The 22,304-nt window shown below is 40.2% G+C and overlaps 1 protein-coding gene across 1 annotated transcript in view; it reads right to left on the reverse strand.

Annotated features, from left to right (window-relative positions):
* zgc:153039 (uncharacterized protein LOC767698 homolog) overlaps positions 1-20,620 on the reverse strand; it is a 55,495-nt gene extending 34,875 nt beyond the window's left edge. Inside the window, exons 1-6 of the mRNA XM_046388444.1 lie at positions 19,854-20,620; positions 17,214-17,348; positions 16,419-16,556; positions 15,674-15,994; positions 13,624-13,731; positions 13,426-13,537 (exon numbers count right to left, since the gene is read on the reverse strand). Coding sequence (XP_046244400.1) covers positions 13,426-13,537; positions 13,624-13,731; positions 15,674-15,994; positions 16,419-16,556; positions 17,214-17,348; positions 19,854-20,073 — 1,034 coding nt within the window. The 5' untranslated portion in view covers positions 20,074-20,620. The remainder of the gene's footprint in view (positions 1-13,425; positions 13,538-13,623; positions 13,732-15,673; positions 15,995-16,418; positions 16,557-17,213; positions 17,349-19,853) is intronic.
* Positions 20,621-22,304: the final 1,684 nt, after the last annotated feature.

The following is a 22,304-nucleotide window of genomic DNA, read 5'->3' on the forward strand; positions in this document are numbered from 1 at the left end:
TCTCAAAAACAAAGCCACTGCAAACTGGGTGACAGCAATGACAAATGGTTGGGGTGTGTGTGTGCGTGAACGTGTGTGTGTGTGGGGGGGGGCTGTTTATGTGTTGGGTCATAATGAACTGCATGTATTCTGTGTTTCATAATTTTTTCCAACGCTGTGTATTCATTACCGAGGGAGCATTGCTTATATGTGTGTGTGTGTGTGCGTGTGGCCTGGATAGTAATTATTGATCAGATCATCTAGCTGAAATGAGCTCTGCCACCCAAATAAAGAGGAGAACAAAAGCATGAGGGAGCGAGTGACAGATTAAAAGGAGCTCGTTTAGAGACGAGGAGGAAACAAAGCTAAAAGGACTAAAAGGAGCCCACAGAGATTGTTTGGCCGATTGTTCTCGTGCCTCCCGGGCCGCTTCATCCTTCAGCTCATTTGTTTACCACTTTTATTCATGCCCTCATTTGTGTATTCATGCGTATTCATCTTTTAATCCATCATTTCATGTGTTTGTGCTTCTGATAATTCACCAGTGCTTTGGTCGAACATTATGGATTAATTATCCTCGATTTTTCAAACAGGATGAAAAATGAAGTGCCGAACAGGACTGTGTGTGAGCTGAGGTGTGAGAATTCTTCTCACGAACCACGCTTGGTCTACTGTGATCCTGGTTGTCTCAGCTCTCAGAGGGCGAGGTCGCTGCTCATCAGGACTAACATAATAATTCCGGATCATCTAATTTAATGATCCTGAAGAAAAAGGCTTAAGAATGTCCAATAAATGCTCAAGTGGGATCATAACTAGTTACTGTGATGGCTTCAGTTTATGGCAAACATCACTGTTATGCTCATTGCACCATTATGTGATCATTTGTGTCTCTGGAACATGGACCTGATGGTGCTGTAAGTCAATACTACGACTCTCTGCAGAATTCTAAGGTTAGTCCCTCTTATGAGCCCTTCCATCTACATTACAAGCACACCAGCTCTTACTGCATTTTTCTTGTGCTTGCCATTCTTTTCATGTTTGCAGTTAGGGATGTTTGCAGTCAGGTATAGCACAGATATTTATAGATATAACCTGATGACAGTCATTTTGTGTCCTTTTAAAGTTGAAAAATTTAGATTTAGAACTATAGTATGTGCACTTTCATGCACATACAGATACCTCAAAATTCGGATTTCCTATAAAATAGCATTAAAGGTGCACTAATCAATATTTTCTATATCAATGGGGAATTAATTTATCCTGTGTAATGTGAAAGGAGTCACACAAGATGACAAACCCAAAGTCAGTTATTGCCTACTTATTAATAATCCTTCTTTTAACATATCTCATTTCATTGTTTCAGCTTTCACTCAGTTCTGCTATCATCAACCCTTCTTCCAGCAGCAGCAGACAGATGTTTCCCACAGCAACTACCTGGTGAAGAAAGCCAGGTATCTAACAGGTAACGAGCCAAAAGGTAAAGTGAAATATTGGATTTCCATTTGTCGGCTGAACAAAAACACAACATCAATGGAATGCTAACGTTGCTTTGTGTGTTAAATGTGTAAATAATTTTTTTTTTTTTGCTAACACTTAACAACACTAAAACAATATTAAAAAGATGATAATATCTTGAGTTAGTGTTTTTGGGTAGTCCATATTGTCCACAATAGGAATGTCACAATTACATTTTTGGCCCTGATCCTGAAGTCCAGTCAGATACATTGTTGAACTAAATGTTATCTGACACATCGAACAAATATCGGTGGCTGCTAAATTTGTGCACACATTGTTTTTCTGTGAGCCACTTGATACTGAAGGTTCTCGATCACCATTATAAAGTTTAAAAGAATAAAATAGTGACATGATATGAATCAGGTTCTGACACCTGAAATTGACGCGATCCAACAGAGAGAACACAAATCACATTATTGTATAGTTGTGGGAACTACAGCGGTGTACAGAATTGAGGCTGTTCCCTCACTAATGATCTCTGACAAGTACAGACAAGTTACAAGTTAATTTTGGTCTGTCATCTAGTTAATCATGGAATTAACTTTAATTAGTGACAGCTGATTTAAGGTGCCATCATTAGACGTCTCGATTCCAAGCAGAGATAATCCTGATAGCATCACTATGACATCATCAGGGTTATTTTTAAAACTTTTAAAAGCTGCACCAGAGCTTTACACACATAAGACATAAAATAATCGTTTCACGAGGAGGTAAGACTCCTCATGAAAAACGGTGTCCCTGTGAGGGCCAATAAAAGAAACAGAGATAATATGACTGCTGAGTTATCAACAATAGAAAAAAGACTTTTTGACATTATTTTTTTTGTTGATTTGTGTTTCTGGTCTTGAATTTAAGCTGAAAGGGTATGATATAAGAGCATAAAAGCAATACCTAAGCAGAAAGACATTAAAAAGGTGACAATTTTGTGTCCACCAGTAGGGATAAACAAAGAACTCTTTCTGTAAGCATAAGCCAGTGGCAAAATCCTCAGAGCACACTTCAAAAAGTCTGAACAGTACCTGCCCAAACATGTGGATCTCAATTTGCAAAAGACCCACGTTACCTTTACAGAGTCTGTATTTGGCCCGGGTCTGCTTTGAATGAGCTCAGGCCTCTTAGAGACGACTGAATCGACTCCATAGCAACAAAAGCACCAGCACAGACCTACGCCCGTTACCAGTGGGATTTAGTGTTGGTCTTTAGCCTCACTTCACCTTGGTCATGGAGGTATTTTTCAAGTGCAGCCATGGTGTACCAGGGGTGAGGAAGAGATACAACCCCATAAAGAAGCAGTTGAGGAAGAGGAGGCAAACAGAAGGTGAAACAGAGGGGGGTTGTAGGAGCCAGAGAGAGGGAAGGAGGGAGAGGGAGAGTTAAGTGCTCTCGGGGGAGCACACTGTGGTTAAGGATTATTAAATGGGATCAATAACTAACAAGGCCACACTCACACTCACACACACTCTTTCTCTCTCTCTCTCTCTCACACACACACACATTCCTTTTCTGTTCCTCCCTACCTCAGTCTCTCAACTCTTCACATGTACTCTGCACCTCTCAGATTTTCCAGGGCCCGTCTTGCTATTCACATTTTAAAATGTTTATCACTTTTTTTCCAGATCTTCTCATCTAGTTTTACGGCTGCTCTCCATTTTACCCTTTCCAATTTTCAGCTGCTCTATTCAGTCATTCTTTGCACTAGCTTCCAATTTCCAGCCACTGCTTTGTATTACTCCATCATTTTCCCACAATGCTTTTAACAAGCGGCTGACTGACATGAGATACCAATATCTGTTTATACAAGCTTTCTTTCCTGATATTCAGGGTCAAACAGGAAAAGCATGAATGCAGTTGTGGGACAATAAAAGTCTATAGTGAGGCACAGAAAAAAACCAAACCAAACCAAACCAAACCATTAGAGCTGTAGTTTTGTGAATCCAAACAAGTTGTCGTTTGAGAAAACAGGCTCGCCACAAGACCGTTTCCAAGCCATTTTGGAGGTCTTATTCATATCATATGATCTTCATCAGGCGGCACGGTGGTGCAGTGGTTAGCACTGTCGCCTCATAGCAAGAGGGTTCCAGGTTCGAATCCCGGTCTGGGCCCTTCTATGTGGAGTTTGCATGTTCTCCCTGTGCCCGCGTGGGTTTTCTCCGGGTACTCCGGCTTCCTCCCACAACCCCAAAAACATGCACATTAGGTTAATTGCCTACTCTAAATTGCCCCTAGGTGTGAGTGTGAGAGTGTGTGGTTGTTTGTCTTTGTGTGTTGGCCCTGCGATTGACTGGCGACCAGTCCAGGATGTACCCCGCCTCTGACTTTTACTAAATTTAACTTTAATTTAACTAAATTTAACCTGTGGTGAGATGTTTCTAAGGTCAAATGAACCTGTATATTGTACAACATATACACCAACACCAATATATCAGGTCTTGTAAAATATGAACAGTAAGCCCCAAAAAAGTGTTTAATTTTTTCAAAATGACAGATGAAAGAAAGCCTGAGTGAGAGCTTACCAAAGACAATGTCTAGCCCAGAAGTGACATCAGGACTTCTGCTAATCAATGCTTGTATGAAACCACAATGTTCACAGGTGAGGTATTCATCAATTATGAGAAAGTGCCTCATAACTTTTACGGACTAAAGGAAGTAGACACCAATTAATTTTAAATATAAAGGCTCAATATCAAAATGCACCATCACCCAAATCCTCCCTGTCTCTCTTCTGACTAGACATGTTTTGAAAGACTTGGCCTGTACTGCTAGTACTGTTACCCCCACCCCCCAACACACACACACACACACACACACCCTGAAAAAAAGAAACACAAACAGGACAGAAGGAAAGGGAGAAAGAGAACAGGTGAAAGTGAGTGGAATCTCTGCAGTGGAGAGATAGGGGGCGAATAACAAAAGGAGGGAGCATTGCTGTGTGGATGGATGGATGAATGATAGACAAGGAGAGCAGAAAGAAAGGAGAAAGAGAGGCCAAAATGCTGCTGTAGGGTGATAGTGCCAATAGAGAAAAGAAAAGAGGGAGAGTGGGCAGAAAGAGAAAAGGAAGGAGTGACGATGAAGGGAAAAGGGATGCTGAACTTGTTGCATTACAATGACTACAGTCTGAGAGAATGAGGACAAGCGATGAGTGAGTGTGTGTTTCTGCCCAACGACAGCAAGAACAAGATGAGCTAAAGGTTCATGGACTACATAAAAAGCAGAAGTGCGTTCATGTTTCTGCCTTTGCACTTCCAGAATAAGAAGGTGACAAAGAAAGTGTGACTATACAAATCCGAACCTGTTTCTTTAGAAAGGAGTGGTTTGACCTTTTGGGAAATACACTTATTCACTTTCTCACTGAGTTAAAGGAGAAAATCATACATGTCAGTTTGAAATTGTGTAGAGTTCCTTGCTTTTATATGAAGACATTAAAACATTGATTTGCCAGAGACACAGTGTATTTTATGAGACAACTTGATTTCTGTACTCTGTGCTGTGGGTACGACTGTCAAACTGTTCATTTAACCAGTTGGGGAGCGTCAACCCCAATTGGCACCCCAACATACGCCATTCTGGGTTCTGGAAATTGGTTGTACCTCTGTTTTATTTTGAAAGCGACTTTCTGTAGCTGTTGTTATGTTTTTAATCAGTTTAATCAGTTAATTTATTAAAAATGGTATTCACCAATCAGCGACCTTTACTAGTACAAACCAGAAACCAGAACCTTTAATCCCTTTCGGAAAGGAGGTCCTTTAGTTACCGAGAAAGATTTAGAGTTCTCGAGAAAATCCTGGAGACAGGTGGGGGTTATCGCAAGAGAGAAGATGTTGAATGAGTAAAGAAGTGAACAAAATTCATGACTGGAAAGTAAAAAAATATACAGAGAAGAGGAAAACAGAGGAATGGAAATGAACAGTGTGTGGGTGACAAGACATGAGACACGACAGATATACAGAATGTTTTTTAGGAGGATGGAGAGGAAAAAAGCTGTGACAAAAGACAGGGTTTTTCTCGAAAAGTGAGAAGAATTAGACTCCGCGTGTGTGTGGATGTGAGTGGGGCAGCAGCACTGAGATGAGAGACAGAGGCACTTCGGGGGGTGCGGATTGCACACACATTGACAAGGCTGCATGTCAGAGATAGCACAACAAAAGGAGGCCCAGCAGATTCAAATTAATATAATTATCAAGTCAGTTATTAATACAAAAGCTTCTATAGCACAGGGCGGATTAGCCCACGGGTCACAGACGCACAGTACTGTGGAATCATGTGCACAAACAACACACACACACACTAAACGATGCAGTCAGTATTAAGGCATGAAACCAGTCCTAAAATAATAAACTGTGCAGTTACACAATGAGTCATCGTCCTCACTCTGGTACTTTAAGTCTAGAGTTAAGTTCCTAATCCGCATACACACACACACACACACACACTACCAAAAGAGCTTGATAAAGTAGCGACAGGGCAATCTGTCATGGTTGGCTAACTGGTCACACAGGGTTAATAGATTCCCCTCTATCTCACATCCCCTCAGCTCTCATCGCCATCATGAGCGGCCCTCTTACAATAGTGGCATATCATCAGCGATAATCTCAAAACAGACAAAATATGGGGTCGCTCTATTAACAGTGACCTGGAAACCAGTTGTACGGCTTTTACATCCAAATGACTTTCATTTTCTTTGCAGTGTTAATAGCTGTGAAGCAGAAAATGTGCTCATACAGCTGCTAAGAAACTCAGTACCGTCAGTGCATCTGCACAGTCAATCTCACAGTCACAGGGATCCCACTGCGGAGCGGCTGCAAAATCCACAACGTTCCATGGCAAAGCTGCACTGCCTGGTTGGAATACTGCTAAAATGTACTTAAATGTGTCATGGAAGTTAAAGTATAATTTTAAAGTAAATTTTGTCAAATTCTGTGGCTCTGAGAGAAATCACGAAACCAAATCATTCCATGACTCTCCAGGAATTCCATGACCAGGGAGAACTCAAACAGGGCACAAAGAAGGAGTGACAGCTGTTGAGGTATGAAATAGTTCATGTTAAAACCAAGTCTGAACTGGCTGAAGCTGTCACGCCTGGAATAAATAACCTCATGACACACACAATGCAGTGCAATTATTTTCATTGGCTGCTCTCCCACCTCCCTGACATTCACTTTTAAATATAATCTTAACCGCTTTGCTTTTTAAAGCTATGATGCAGAACTACAATTTGCAGAGGGTAGCAGTCTGGAATAACTTATGTAAAGGTTAGTTTGTTACACTACATCTCTCCTGTAAAGGGAGCATGGCTGGTTGCTAAGAGAGCGTGACTGCCACCCTCTGGACAAATTACAAACAGTCACTGAATTTTTCTTTTGCTTTCATTATGGAATTATTATTGGAAACTTGCTCTGACCTGTGACTCTGACATTAGCACTAGCACCATGCTAACCCTTTAGTATTTACAAGTAATATGGAAAAATGGTTTCCCACACACTGTGATGTAGCAGATAGGTACACAAAAAGCTTTACTGTGTTTAATTACCTAGTGAAGTATTTCTAAACACCTTCAGCCATCTCTTCTGATGAAGCTTTTGAGATCCAGGAGAAATCTAGTAACCAGGCCTTGAGTTAAAACAGCCTGAAAGCCACCTGAATGAGTTGCACATATGTATGAACAGTAAATAATGTATAACACACTGTAAGGTTGTGTTTATGAATCATACATAATCAAATATGATTACAGTGATGTTTTACTGTGTGGACAGTCAAACATTATCTGTTTATACACCAGTCTGGATGCATGAGGTTATAAAGGCTGGTAGCTTTATAAGGGGTGTTCAATGTCAGGGTTAGGGTTAGGAACACATGGCTGCCCACCCCATCCCACAGTGACATCCCAGATAACGAGATACTGCCATCATTCCAGTTACCCCGGAGTCTTGTTTCAGGCGTGAAGTCTTCCCTGATAGGTGGTGTGGTGGCACCATAACATGACAAATGACTTTAATAGAAGCAGTTACATTTTAATCCATGATAATTTGGTTAGCTTGCCTGTGTTCATAATTTAATGACAAGAAGCCTGCTGCCTGCCTGCCTGCCTGCCTGCCTGCCTGCCGGCCTGCCTCTGCCTGCCTGCCTGCCTGCCTGCCTGCGTGTCACAGTGTTATTTGCAGTTGGCTTGAACAACTTGTTGGCTGCGATAAATGTAAGACGGTATTTTGTCCTCGGAGTCTTTGCTTTCAATAGAAAAAAAAAAGATGTGCATAACGATTGTATTCACATACAGATATGTGAGGGTAACGCTCATAAAATGCTTTCTTTGTATAGGTATGTGCTCATGAAATGGATGAGCAGAATTTTCCTCATTTCTAGAACAATTTGCGTTTGGTGAATGGATGTTCCTTAAATTGTTGTGCCTTGATAAATAAAGGTCTTTCTTCAATTTCCTTACAGAAAATCAATACGTTTTTATGACGCACTTTAGGTATTGTTGGTAATATTTTTTCTAGGGGTAAAACGACTTAATGTTGCAGAAACAGCGGTGAATGAAAATGTTTTTTTCCTGCAAGCAGAAGATGAAACAATGCAACACACTGCCTACAAACAGATAATGCATTGAAGCTCCTATGTGTTCCATTAGAAAATGAAAGGAACTGTCACTGTCACTACTGCCAACTGGTCAACTCTTGGTAGTGGCTGCTGGCCAGCAAATTGGTGCATTCTTGTAATTTTGGTGTCAAATGTTGTCTGGTGACTTTCCCATGCCACACAAGTAGACCATTGTTCTAATCTGGGGAGGTGAAAGGAGTAACTTTCAGAAATTAACATTTTATCACAGGGTAAGATTCATTTGCGCAATGCAGAAAATTCTGCAGGAACTCCTAAAAGATTAGAAACACACATTGACGAATATGAAGCAATCTACCCCATAACCAGCTCAAGTTTAAAATGACAAACTCTGCTTCTTGTCAGTGACAATTTCCCTAGTGTTTCTGAGAAATTATTATACATTTTCTCCAGAAAGATAACACTCATATCAGCTCAATTCTGGTCAGGCTCAATAAACCAAATGATCTCAACTTAACTGAAGACAAAGCAAGGACTAATGTCCTTGGCAAAACACCAATAAAACAGGATTTTGCACCTCATGAGACTTTACAACTTTTGTTTCACAATCACACAGCTGTCTGTCTGAGCATTGAGGAAGCTGATGTTTCACTTTCCAACCCACCCCTATGTTCCTTTTTACCATCCTTTCCATTAACAGGAATCTTTTACATTTCCACAGTAACAAAAGTCATATGACCAGACTTCCAAAGAAGCCTTACTTGCACTGAAGCGTAAGCTCTCTTTCACACGTATATGGAGTGATGTCACATGTTGAGGCCACTAACAGGAAGAACGTGTGCAGAACACAACAGATGCCCATTGATAAAACTGCAGGAGATCTTCTACTTCGAACAGCACAGGCCTTGGCATGCAGTTCACACACATCATCTGTCTAGACAGTGTCTATATCCAGCTGCAGCTCACACCTCCACTCACGTGGTGGCTCACTGTCATCATTACTGGGACAACTGTGTCAAAATGTCTACTGTGCAACCAGTCCATTGTTGAGTTGAATTTGCACTTCATAGCCTACTGTGTATGTCAACTATCGCTGTGCCCCCACAGCCCCATCAGGTGAACTCAGGTACACAATGCGTACACAAAGAAACACAAAGCCATGTCAGATAACCTTTTCAACTGTTAATCTATAACATTCAACTATTTATTCAGTGATTTTAGCTACTTAATATCCATTTATTAGTTTTAGCTCATCTATTTTAATCATTTATCCATTATTTCTGGTTAACTATTTCAACATTTGTTTTTAGCTATTAATTTCATCCATTTATTTTATCTCACAAATTTAAGAAGAGAATAATTCTAGCTAACTTTCTACCATTAATCCATTTCAGCTACTATTAAGCCATTTCACCTTTTTATCTGTTACTTTTCTATATAGCTTATTAGTTGCCCATTTCAAACATTTATGCAGTATTTTTAGCTAAACTGTCAACTTCTCTGCTTGCTTGCTACCTGGTTTTCACACACTCTTAATCACAACACAAAGAGTTCAGATGTGACTCAGTGTGTGGCAACTACTGAGGTACCCTCTGAGGTAGAAGTACCTCTGCTTCGGTAGCACAGCTGTATGTGTCCACCCGTGTGCCTGTCTTGGCTTCAGTGACTGGATTTTACTGCATCCACAAGTGTGTTAGTATTTGACAAAGACACACACACACACACACACACACACACACACAGGTCATGTGAGGGAACCTATGTGACCTCTTACTTGGGTCATGTGAGCAGGGGCTCACTGCTGACTTGGTTCCCATTCAGAACACTGACACGCCCTCTTGCCTTCATTAATGACTAAATAACTGCATAGAAAACATGTTTCAAAGGCAAATTACTTTTAATACCTGCAATAGATGAAAGCCACATGTAAGTATACTCCAAGATAAAATGCAAATAATATGTGTGGTTCTAGGGGAAAAGATATGAAAGAGAAAGTGTGTTAAGAAAATCAGTCTCTTATCAGTGAGTGTGTGTGGTAGGTGGAGGCAGAGAGGACAGTACGGCAGGGTAAATGATGGCAGTATTGATCTCCAATGCTCTTTTATCGCCCTGTCATGTCAGTTTAGCACCTTGGCAACACTCGCTTTAGAGCTACAAGAGCTACATCAATACTGAACTCTGGCACTCAGCAAACGACAGGAAAAGACAGGCGAAGAGATGGAGAGGGATGACAAATAAATAGATAGAAATAAATAAGGAGTGCAACACCAAGTAAGAGTAACATCTGCTCCAATCTTCAGAGCGAAGTGAGGACACAAACACCAAAGATATCCATGTGTCCCTAACGAACAGTGACAGCAGGCTTCTAACAACTACTTGAACACAGTAAAAATCATCCCAAGTGATGATGTTAATATTGTGCTGGTGTGTTACAGCTGTAGTAAACTGCCTTAAATAACTTGTAATATCACACAGATGGAGAATGTGGGTGGTTGGGAAAGACCATGGACAGCAATATATAAATATAAATACATGGTTGCTTATCAGAAATTAGCTTGAAAACCCAAACAGGCTGTACAAATTCTGCTCAGTCTTTCTAATGAAACACGTAGCAGAGCACCATCATTAAATATACCATATGCTACAGCCTTTGCATGCTCTAATGGCTCTTCTACTCTTGTTACTTTGTTATTTTTTTTTTGTGTAGCCATAGTCTACTCTTCATGTTCATGTTTAGATTTTAGATTTATACTTATCGTGTTTCGTTTATCCTATTTTTATACCTTTCACTTTTCTTCCTTGGTCGGGAATACTGCAAGTGCAATGTCTGTACGAAAAAGAATTTCCCTTCAGGGATAAATAAAGGAATTCTGATTCTGATTCTGATTAATGCTCAAAAACTGATCTTACACGTGGATACGTTTGGACATGCGTTAAGGTGATGGACATGACAAGTTTCCTCACTTTTCTTTTGTCCAGCAGAAACACAAAAATACTGTGGCAAAATATAAAGTGCCCTGACTCAGAGGTTCGATCCACTGAGAAAAACAGCGGCACTCCACCCAAACAACCGATGCCCAACTCCTGTGACCTGGGAACAACTTAAACTAAGAGCACTGTATGCTATAGAAAAGATGCAGCCTCTCTCTACTACTGAGTCTACGCTTTCAGGCAGCTGCTTAACCAGATACAATGTCCAAGAGCTAAGAAAATACTGTCAGCATTTCAAAGTAGACATATTAATAAGTAACTAATAACTTCATTTAAGTAACTAGCAAAACAGTGTCTTAGACACTGTTTTGTGGAGTTGTACAGTATTTGTGCTTCAATCCTGGTCACACAATGGAACATTCGGAGCACAGAAAAAATTGTAACTGCATTAACTGTATTTTGTTGAGAAGCCATTACCTATTCTGTACTTAATAAAAACTACATTATTCGTTCAAGAGCATAATAATACCCTCCAACTCAGTTTTCCTCAGTTGCCCTTTGTCAAATTCCCAGCTCTATGTACACTATTGGTTAACCTGACAAAGTGTTATAATGTACCACAACCTCAGCCAGTAGCAGAATTTGAGGAGGTCATTCTAATTGACTGTTCTGTCTTTAACTTTATCCCTAGTAGCATTTCTCAGTCACTAGGGAAGCAGCAGTGGACATTTAGCTTCTACAGCTTCATGAGTAATGATCAAAAGCATAAGACATTGTTGAATGTAGACTCACGCAGCCAGTTTTCAGCGTACTCGCCTGTTCATTTGTTGCTGCTACTGCTCCAACATTTAAGGAGGTATGGTATTTGAGCTATACAGTAACTGCTACTCATTTGAATAACACACACAACAAACTGAAATGTACAAAAACAAAAACCCTAACCCTAATGAACAAAAGATCTGAATCTCAAATTGTTGTCAATGATCTTATGTCAAAAATGGGCTTCATGGGAGTCACACCGGTCATTCCTGCACACAGTACTGCATTTCCATTGTTTTGTCTACTTTCTCTCAGGCACGCCGCAGTTGTTTAAATTGATTATCTGACACCTGGTGTTGGATAACATTCATTTGGAGTAGATGGTTTTGGAATTGTCCTCCTCTGATGCTCCAATTCTGTTCGGTGAAGCAGAAAATGAACTCGTTTGCATTATCTGACTGTCACTGAGCGCTGGATTTCATCTGCTATATCTATTACTACAACACAGCACTTGTACTCTTATCAGCTCATGGGTTTAATTACCCTGTTTAGATCTATGTGGGTTATTGTTCAATTATGGGTGGTTTCAGTGCTTTTTGTTTGTTTGTAGATGCAAATGATATAGCTGAATGCCTTACAGTAAAAAACAAAGGCATTAGTTAAATCTGCCGGGAGGTCATGTTTTCACTTTGGTTTGTTAGACTGTTTGCCAGCAGGATTATGAAAAAAAACTACTGACCAGATTTTCATGAAACATGGTAAGAGGGTGTAGCACAGGCCCCAGGAAAAACCTGCAATCTGGAACGAAACTATTTTTCACTTTTGTTAACATAGCGAGACAGGTCATTTGGCTTTGGCGGAATAAATGCTACACCTCTTAAAATCCAGTAGATGGTAGTCAACTTCAGTAGTGACAATTCACAGTGAATTGATAAAATGCAATTCGGTAACAGTAATCATCTGGGGCAACCTACACAAGTAATTGCTCAAATTTCATGCAGAAAGCAGTCGTTACAGAGGCAGTCTGGGGTAGTGGTTCCAAGGAAGAACCAGTAACTCAGCAGAAGTTGAGTTCTATTCTTGCAAAACCACCTGACTTCGGCAAGTTAAGGCTAGAACCCAAAGGAGGCATTTCAACATGATCACATTCTCCTTGAACCTTGATTCTTCAGATTCTTCAATGACCTTAGTGAAACTATATTGTGCAAGTGGAAGTTAATATGAACTTTACACGAGAAATAATAGAATTTTGTTTTGTTTTGTTTTATCATGCTTGTGGCTTATGACATTAATCTGGCGCCACACCAATATCTTATTTGGGTGTATTAAACTAAAGTTACATACTGATTTGTAGTATGTTTTATTTTCTATATGCAAGTTTAAATTTGACTCAAGTAAAAAATGCTTACTTGTGAACATACAGTGTATGACAACTGTTTTTGATAACAAGCAGGTTCATGATGTTATTTCACCATAAGCATTTGGATGCAAGTATATGAGTGAAAGTATGTACTGGAGTATGAATCATTTACACTTTAAAATATTCCCTTTAGGTAAGCATTCCTGTCAGCATTAATTTTACATTCTGATCACCCGTTTTCTAACTGAATATATGAATGTGATATTTTGATATTTGTATTCTGTTCACTTTTCAGAAATGTGGTAGTGTGTGTGTGTGTTACTGACCGGTCACAGGAGCAGGCCACCAGTAGGGAGAGTAAATTGTAGATGATGAAGGTGAAGATGACTGCGGTGATTGTTCCGCGGGGGATGGAGTAGCTAGGATTCTTCAGTTCACCTGGTAGACAGAGAGGTTTACTGTGTTTTCAAGCACAGGTGATCAGGTCACACACACACACACACACACACACCACCCTGACGTACCTGACATGTTGGAACCAGCCATGATTCCGGTGCAGCCATTAAACATAACAGCGAAAACAGTGGCAAAGGTCATCATAGTTCCTGTTGTGTAATCCACAGTGTAGTCAGCTGAGGGAAGAGATAAAAGATAAGTTACTCTAGTTGTACTCAGAATTCATTGGTCTTCTAACAGAAAGTGCAGTTTGGCTTGTTGGCAGACACTCCTCTGCACCTGCACGCCACCAGACTTCGTCATGTTTTACGGCATGATTTTCCATCAATGAGTAATAGCGTTTCCATAGAGGGGGGAGAATTAAACAACTAAAATATATTGTGCTTTATTGATCCATGACGATAAACAAAGAAAATAATCGGATATTAATTATAATCTGAGCCCATATTAACTTGCTATTATACTTGTGTAGTACTCAGCACAGCAGTTCGACGCAATGAAACGACCATGCAAAAAACCCGTAAACACATGATTTTCTCTGGTCTTTAAAATATCACGTTAAATCATAACACTGACATGTCTCTGTGTGTGTTTGTGCATTTAGTCAGATCTCAGGATTATTCAAAGCTTGTAATAGTTCTCACGTGTGGCTGAGTCCATGCCTGAGTTACAGTAATTAGCTTAGTAATCATGTGCTTGGATACAAATCCCTGCAAACAGAGTGGAGTGCATGGCTAGTGTTCTGCGGAGAACAGACAAACATCCCTACTCTGCCAGTGGCGCGGGGAACGATTATGTGCTTTCAAAAAAACGGGGACAAGCGGGTGTCAACAGGAAAAAGCACTTTTTTTGGCTTTGGCTCCATCAACAGCAGCGCTAATTCCACTCAGCCAACGAGGGATCACGTCCCTGTCACTACAGTAGTGACTCCTACTGGTTGGTGTAGGCACTTGCACTCCAAGGGGGTTGTTATCTAGGGGCATAGTGTGAAATGCAACACATATGACTCAAACATTTGTAAAGGAATAGCATTATGGGAAATACACTTATTTGCTTTCTTGTCCAACGAGAATATCAATGCCACTCTCACGTCTGAATGGTAAATAACAGTATGAAGCTACCGTGATCAGCTTGTTTATTAATCTCAACACAAAGAGCACTTCTGAAGTTTACTAATTAAACCGTGATAAGTTATCTAATCTGAACAGAAACCAAGTATAAAAACAGACAGCAGTTATCAGTGAGACGGGCTAAGCCGCAGGAAACGCGGGCAGTCCAAATCAGAGGGAGAAACGAAAAAAACTGTGTGTGGATTTACTGAAATACTGTACATGTACTGTATACTGGATGTACAGTAAAGTCTAAATCACTGTGGTCATGCTTTCAATAAGCAACAATGTCATATGAAAATTGCAGTCAGACATTGTTCACACATTGGATCAAGTAACAAATCTGGCATTAACAAATGTATTAGAGTCATTTTTGAGGGCTGTTGCAATGCAATAAATCAAAAGAATTAACCAAGTACATTCTCCATCCCAGTTTAAAGCTGCACAACACAAGGCTTCTCAAAAACCTCTAGGAAATAAATCCCAGAGGGCTGAGCTCACTTCCTTCTTAGAGCTTCAGGATCACTCAAAGGAACTGCCTTTAACTTGCTGGCTGTTGCTTCATCATATAGTCATAGTCATATAGTCATGATTGTATAGTCATACAATCATAGTTGTAACCATATTAATAACAGAGAGAAGCAGAGTGCGTGCCACCAGTCTGGGAACCACTGATGTAATCGAGAGGGGAAAGTTTGAATTACAACATGTGAACTAGGGATGCTGATTTCAACAAATTTCCTTAACTGACTTCTGGACTTGTTCACAATCAATAGCCAGTTATTAATCAAAACACACAGTGTGCTGGTTTTTCTATAATCATAGTATTTTTAAACGGCTAGTATGGCCCAAATTGCCTCATGCTTTCAGTGAAAATTGCGGTGTTCAGGCTACTTCAACTAAAATTTTAATCAACCGACGCAAACCAGTACCACAACCAAACAACTTTGGCATGAGGACATCCTGAGAGAAGTGGTTTATTTTTTTGTCCCAACGTCATCCACCTTACCCCACAGGTTTCCCAGCAGCGTGTCCAACTTGAAGCCAGTGAAGTTGGCAGTGGTGGGAAACACGGGGCCTGTTCCATTGGCTGCTGGGTTGGCAGAACTGGGCAGGACAACGGTACGAGGGTGCACAGCAAAGAAGCTGATGAAGATGGTTCCCAGGACAAACATGACCACCAAAAAGATGAGGAAGGTGGCCTTGGCATAGATGTGGGCTCCCACCAGACACACCAGCAGGCACAGCAATAGGACGACAGTGCCGTAAAGCAGAGACCACCAGTAGCCTGACGGCAGGACCTGGGAAGCAGACGTGGCCGCAGTTCCATCTAGAGATGATAGAGGTGTCGAGACAGGAAGTGCAGAGGGAAAAGGTAAGTGAAAAAATTTTTAACGCTTGTAAATTATTGACAGAATGTGTTCAGGAGTGTATTGTTACACAGAATGTAAATCTGAACTGAGGCATTTAGGAGGCAGCTCTGAAAGGAATACAGACCTTTTCACTGTCAAAATAATATTGTCTAACTGCCTTGTAACAGACAGTTCAAAATTTTTAAGCTTTATTTATTCAGGAAACACTCGCTGAGCTTCATATAGAAACTTTATAATCATGTATTTCTTCTCATTCACACCTTAAACTTCTCAATGTTTTTTCCCAGCCCTACTGATCCTCTGAAAGGATAAACATGTACAGATGGTACAGAAGAAACATGTGCGAGATGACCTTTTCATGATGTTTAAATTTAAACTCACCTTCTGGCACTCCAAACGTGGCCACAATGGCTTCAACCAGACCCAGCACATACAGTGCACTGCCACACACATTGGCCAGGAAGAACATGATGCCAATACTGCCACCAAACTCCGGCCCCAGCGCTCGGCTTATCATGTCTGACTGAAGTAAAGGCAAAGGGCGCTTGCTGTTGCTTAAGACTACTTCAGAGCTAATGACTGGATTACAATTAGAGTTTAGTAACAGGTACTATACACATGCTATAACTGTGCGCATAGGTATTAAAAACAGATTAGTTTTATCCAATTTTATTTCTGTTCCTGTGGCACAATTACATTGTTATTACATGAGGTACGAATGAAAATCGGAGGACAAGAGTATTAACTACTGCAGACGATCCATGTCTAACATAATTACTTTTACATAAATCATCTACAGGAGGTCATGACTGTAACAAGTAAATGCCAAGAAGACAAAGCTGTTTAATGCACATGTGTCTAAATGTATGGTAGGGCTACAAGTTGATGCATACGTTTCTGCTTCAGAAAATGATGGAGACAGCCTGTCCTGACTGATAAAGAGCATTGACTGGGCTCATTTACTAAATTCCCAGCACAAAAACATATTGGCCTTTAGCTAAAAAAAGCTAATAGTGTCCTTTATTGCAGTTAGTGATCATAACAGTCCTCTTTCAGATGAACAGTGCTACGCTTGGTTTTGCTTAGTGCATCAAGCACATGCTCTTGATATGTTCAACACTGATGATGCTGCTGATACTGACGGTCATGTGCATCAGTCACATGTAAAGAGGATACAATAAGCTCCCCCAGCATCCAGGGCTCCATTGGTGGAGATGGCACAGACTGACAGCACAGTCATGCAGATGATGAAGTAGGCCACCAGGAACATGGCAATTGCTTGATAGAGTCCAGATTGTCCGACCACAAAGCCTGGTTAGGCAAAACACAAACACATTAAGGCAAAACACTTTTCAGCTGGTCGAAAGCAGAACTTTGACCGTGGAATATCAGTGTGGCTGAAGAGGGAAGTGAACCAGCATACACAATACAGAGGATGTAATGATTCAGCGTGGCATCAGGTGAACAAAAGAGGAAAAACTGTGCATGCGGTCAAAGATGGATACACTTCTGAAAATGACCGTTGCATAAAATGATTCATCGCATTCCATGCTCTCTAAAATTGAAACCGGAATCACATGTTGAAAGTGATTCCAGTTTACTCCGCATTTCTTTGCTGTCACGCTAAAGTCTGTGGTTCTAATTGTCTGTAGCATAAAAGAAATACTTCCTGGCTTAACCAAAAGAAAGAGAAGGAAACAGGGTTTGTGCAAATCAGCCTGGAGCAGAACCTGGGCTGCCGTTAAGGTTCACACCTCAGTAGTTCTACGTTTTACAAAGATTTTTAGAAGACACAAGTCAAAGTTTAGGACAATTCTTAAGAGCATTTCTTAGTTGCTTCATAAATATGTTCTGTAACAAAAATAGTACAGATGATAGCAAGGGTCGATTAAAATAACTAAAATCTCATGTCTACATAAGCAATGTCATGTGCATGTTATCATAGTGTGGAAGAAGATACCAGTGCCATTTTACACCATGTAAGAGACATTTTCCACTTCAGCACCGCCCTCTACTACTGCGACTTTTGATATATTTGTATACACTTAGTGACCGTGCTGCTGCTTTCATGGTCAGCTTCTATCTACAGCACTGACATAGATGTCACATACTCACAAACATCAGAGCCAGAATGTGATTGAAAAAGTAAGCAGCATTCAGTTCATGTACGTAGAGCTTTTGCTTTTTCAGCACATGGATGTTTTAAGCACATTCTGAGACTAGGATGACTGTTTTGATTTTAAACACCAGAAAAATATAATTTGACTCAGTGGGATATGATTTGGTTTTAAAATTAAGCAATCCAACAAAACAAAGATCTCCTCATCTTCACCTATGTTGAGGCTTTCAGAGCTAAAAGCTAACAAACATTTTCACATCCTGTTAAACACAGATATTTGTGCATGTGTTTCAACTTTAGGAAATGATGAAGATGGCCTGTTCTGACTGATAAATAGCACAGTGTGAGCTCATTTACCAAATTCATGTCAGCAAAATATACTGGTATTGAGAAACAGAAAAGAGTGTCCGCCTTGCGGGCTTCACGGCCGATAAGTCTACAATGCTTTCACATCCACAAAGAAACCACTGTTAGTTCCTGTGTAGACTGACATGTTACAGTATGAGAATAGTAGTCTGAAGTCCTACACAGACAGTTACTATGTGTGTCCAACTGCACAGCAGCTGACATCTCATGAGACTGGGGGGGGGGGTGTAATGGAGGGGCTAAACTATGAGAGAGAGAGAGAGAGAGAGAGAGAGAGAGAGCGAGAGCGAGAGAGAGAGAGAGAGAGAGAGAGAGAGAGAGAACAACTTGGAGGTACAACAGGAAGAAAAACACATAGCATAACACCCAAATAAGCTGCAGAGAGAAGTAAAGATGATCCTAGTTGTTAGTGGCCTCTTTATTTGGCTTTGACAGCAGAAACATGAAACTGACATATGCTTTCTAGCGTCACACCTGTATTTTTCACACACTACTTATTTAGCTATACTCTTCCTTTTAAGAAAGTTGACCAAGTGTCATCACCAAAAAAAGAATCTGAAGGATATGACCCATAAAAACCACAAAGTTACACTTTCCTACCAGTAATAATGCTTAGAGGGAAAAATGAATGAACTTCTGAAGCTCAGACTTCCATGCCAGGGTGCAAGCCTTCAGACAAGGCAAATTATGAACTAAACCATGAAAAAACTATAAAAACTATTCAAAAAAATTATAGATTCTGTCTGAGAACAATAGTTTAGGTTATCGCTCATACATTTTAATTTTATTTAATGATATTTTACTCAATAAATGTTATGAAGGAGGGAAAAGCCTCCTACTGACTGGGGGAATTCCTCCAGTTTTGCAGGTTACATGCAAAACTGTGTGAGATGTTGAGCTAAATTTCCTGCTAAATATATTCACATAACACATAGTAAGACATTAAGCTTACATATAACTGGTCATTTAATCTCAGTCAAACCATATCAGGCAAATCAGAGCACTTCAAATCACAAGAAGGTTGCATGTACCAAGGCTTCATCAGATTCTCACACTGCTACCACAGGGCCGACAGAGGAGCCTGGTTCGGGGAGCAGACGTATATGAAACCGAAAGTGTCTAAGTTTATGAACAGAACTGAAGTGAGTTAAGATGACTGGCCTCCAATTCCTAAAAACCCCCACAGTAATCCTGTACATCACGAACCTGTGATGATAAGCGAGATAACATTAAAATCTCAAAAGTTTGACTGGGGTTTGGTGTACCGCTCTTGTTTAGGCGTCATAAAACGGTGAGCAGTGATTTACAGGCGGTGTTAGTTCAGCACTCACCTATTCTGAGAAACACCACCACGCTGAACATTGACAGCAAGGTGGGGATGACCACACCGAAGAAAATGGAGAGTTTCTTTGGTTGCCGCTGATGAGTGGACCTCTGCCTGGGGCTGCCCGGGTGCTGCTCCAGGGCCTGCCCGGTCGGAGATGGCCGCTGCTCGGATTCATTGACGCTGGTGGAGAGGCGGTAATGGAGAAGAGGAGTCCGTTCTGTCATAGTGAAACCTGCCTCTTCGCAAGCTTCACAACTTCATAGAGCACTCTGAAAATGTTCACAGCGACCTGTCAGCTTTGTTCGCAGAATCTGACTGTTTGGTTCGTTGGCTACGTCTAACGTTAAAATGTTTTTCTCGAAAGTTAGGGATGAGTCCTGTTTGCTGACCGCCTACCTGGCTACAAAGCACAGTAGGAAATAAGTGCTTTCGTTATCAACAAAACTAACTTAAACCAGCATAGCAAATCTATACACCAAACAGTCCCTTCACATTATATAAAAACTGTTAAAAACCCACACAAACGGCCCATGTCTGGCCACTGCAGCTATGGATCATTTCTTCATAGAGGTACTGAACGGAATATCATGTGACGTACAAAAGTCAATTCACCAGCATCGCAAGTAGTAATTTCCGGTTATAACTTTCAGTATAAAAGTTGCTAACAAGCTCTATTGACAGTATTGAGAATGGCCTACAAGGCAAATTGGAAACAAATACGGCACGATGTTCCAAACGGAATATACACTAAACGCAAATTCAGTGTCCTTCTTGCCGCAATGTATATAGATGTACCAGTACGACAGAAATCATAGGACATACTCCATATGCGAGTAAAGACAATCAATAGGAGTCCTACCATACAAGTATCTACCAAATCACTCGTATAACCTGGGGTCAAGGCAGTCGGAAGAATTCACCAATAAGAGAAATGCCAGTACTTGAAGTACTGAAGACACTGATACAATATCTGTATACTCATTTAAAAGAAATCGTGCAATTTCCGGTTTTGTCCTGCTTGTTTATGTTTGAGCTGACAACGCGTTCTAACGCCTCGTCCCCATATTTCTAACCTGTTGCTTTCGGTCAGATGATCAGGTTGGCTGGGCCAATCAGAGTACTGCATTCTGCCGGTCACCTGCTGATGGGGAAACGCATCATATTAGATACAGACAAGCAGTTAAAATGTGGAACTTGGACGCGCATGTGATTTCATTTCAGAAGTTTAATGTAGGTGCTTTTGAGTAAAATAAAGAGATAAAAGTAGAAAACGTGCTGATTGTCAATATTAAATATTGATTTATTATGAATTAATTATTATGGAGACATACATTTGTGTACGAAAATTCCTAGTGTGAGATAAAGCGTATTTCTACTTGGCAACAATGCCATCTTGTGTTGATTAACATGGCTATGAAAATACAGTGCAGTGTGAAAATAAACAGAAACAGGAATAAAACCAAAAAATATTCCTCTTCTTCCATCACTTCTCTATTTTCAAATAAAGACGGAAGACTTGTTCATCATTGAGGATTTTATTTTATTAATAAGTTATTATTGGTTTAACCTAAATGATAGAAGCCTTTCAGATCATACAGTTCCCTCCCAAACAGCCCCAAGTCCTCCTCAGCAAATAAATAATATATTAACATACATAACAGTGTCTGACTATTTGGGACATCTTTTCCTGACACTACAGTGATTTAGCAAGAATTACATATAATTACTAAAAAAAAAAAACAGAACCATTAATGTATTACATATATGTATTTAAAAAGTACATGCATACATATCTACAATATCTATAAAAGTAATACTGACAAATAAACTCTAATGAAAATATACACATACAGTCACACATCTTTGGATTTTCAACAGATATTTCCTAAGATCTCAAGTAAAACATAATAGGCTAAAATGTAGTCAATGATTTTGTTGTAGCATGCAACAGTTTCCCTGTTTTGCAAAGGTAAACAGTCTGCAGTTGACTTTCACATCATCAGCGATGAACTGGAGAAATGTTGCCATTTGTGGTTCTGTTTGCTGCTATAACAAAATTACCAAATATATATTTAACTGTACCAGTGTTCTTTTATTGAGGATCAACTTAATGTCTTTGAAATGTTTTAGTCTTTCTTTTGCTCTTCTATTTTAGAGAGATGAGCTATTAAAGTTTTGTTGCAGACTTCCATTTGCCAGCCTTCTACAGTTTGAGATGAAGAGATGAGATGCTTTTACTTGTCTCTTTCTCGGTATATTGCTGCAGAACCCAACATGGAGTCATCTCTCATCCAACACCCACAGAGGGCGCTGCAGTGACAGTTTTCATTACTCAACATAAGACCAACAAAGTGCACTGCCGCAATGTGCTCATTTTAACACTGGTATCGGAGTGTGATTTACAGAGGGATGCTCATTACTTACAGGAAAACAAATAAATGTTATAGGGTCTGAC

The sequence above is a fragment of the Scatophagus argus genome, chromosome 5 (assembly GCF_020382885.2).
Source record: "Scatophagus argus isolate fScaArg1 chromosome 5, fScaArg1.pri, whole genome shotgun sequence".
Lineage (NCBI taxonomy): Eukaryota > Metazoa > Chordata > Actinopteri > Scatophagidae > Scatophagus > Scatophagus argus.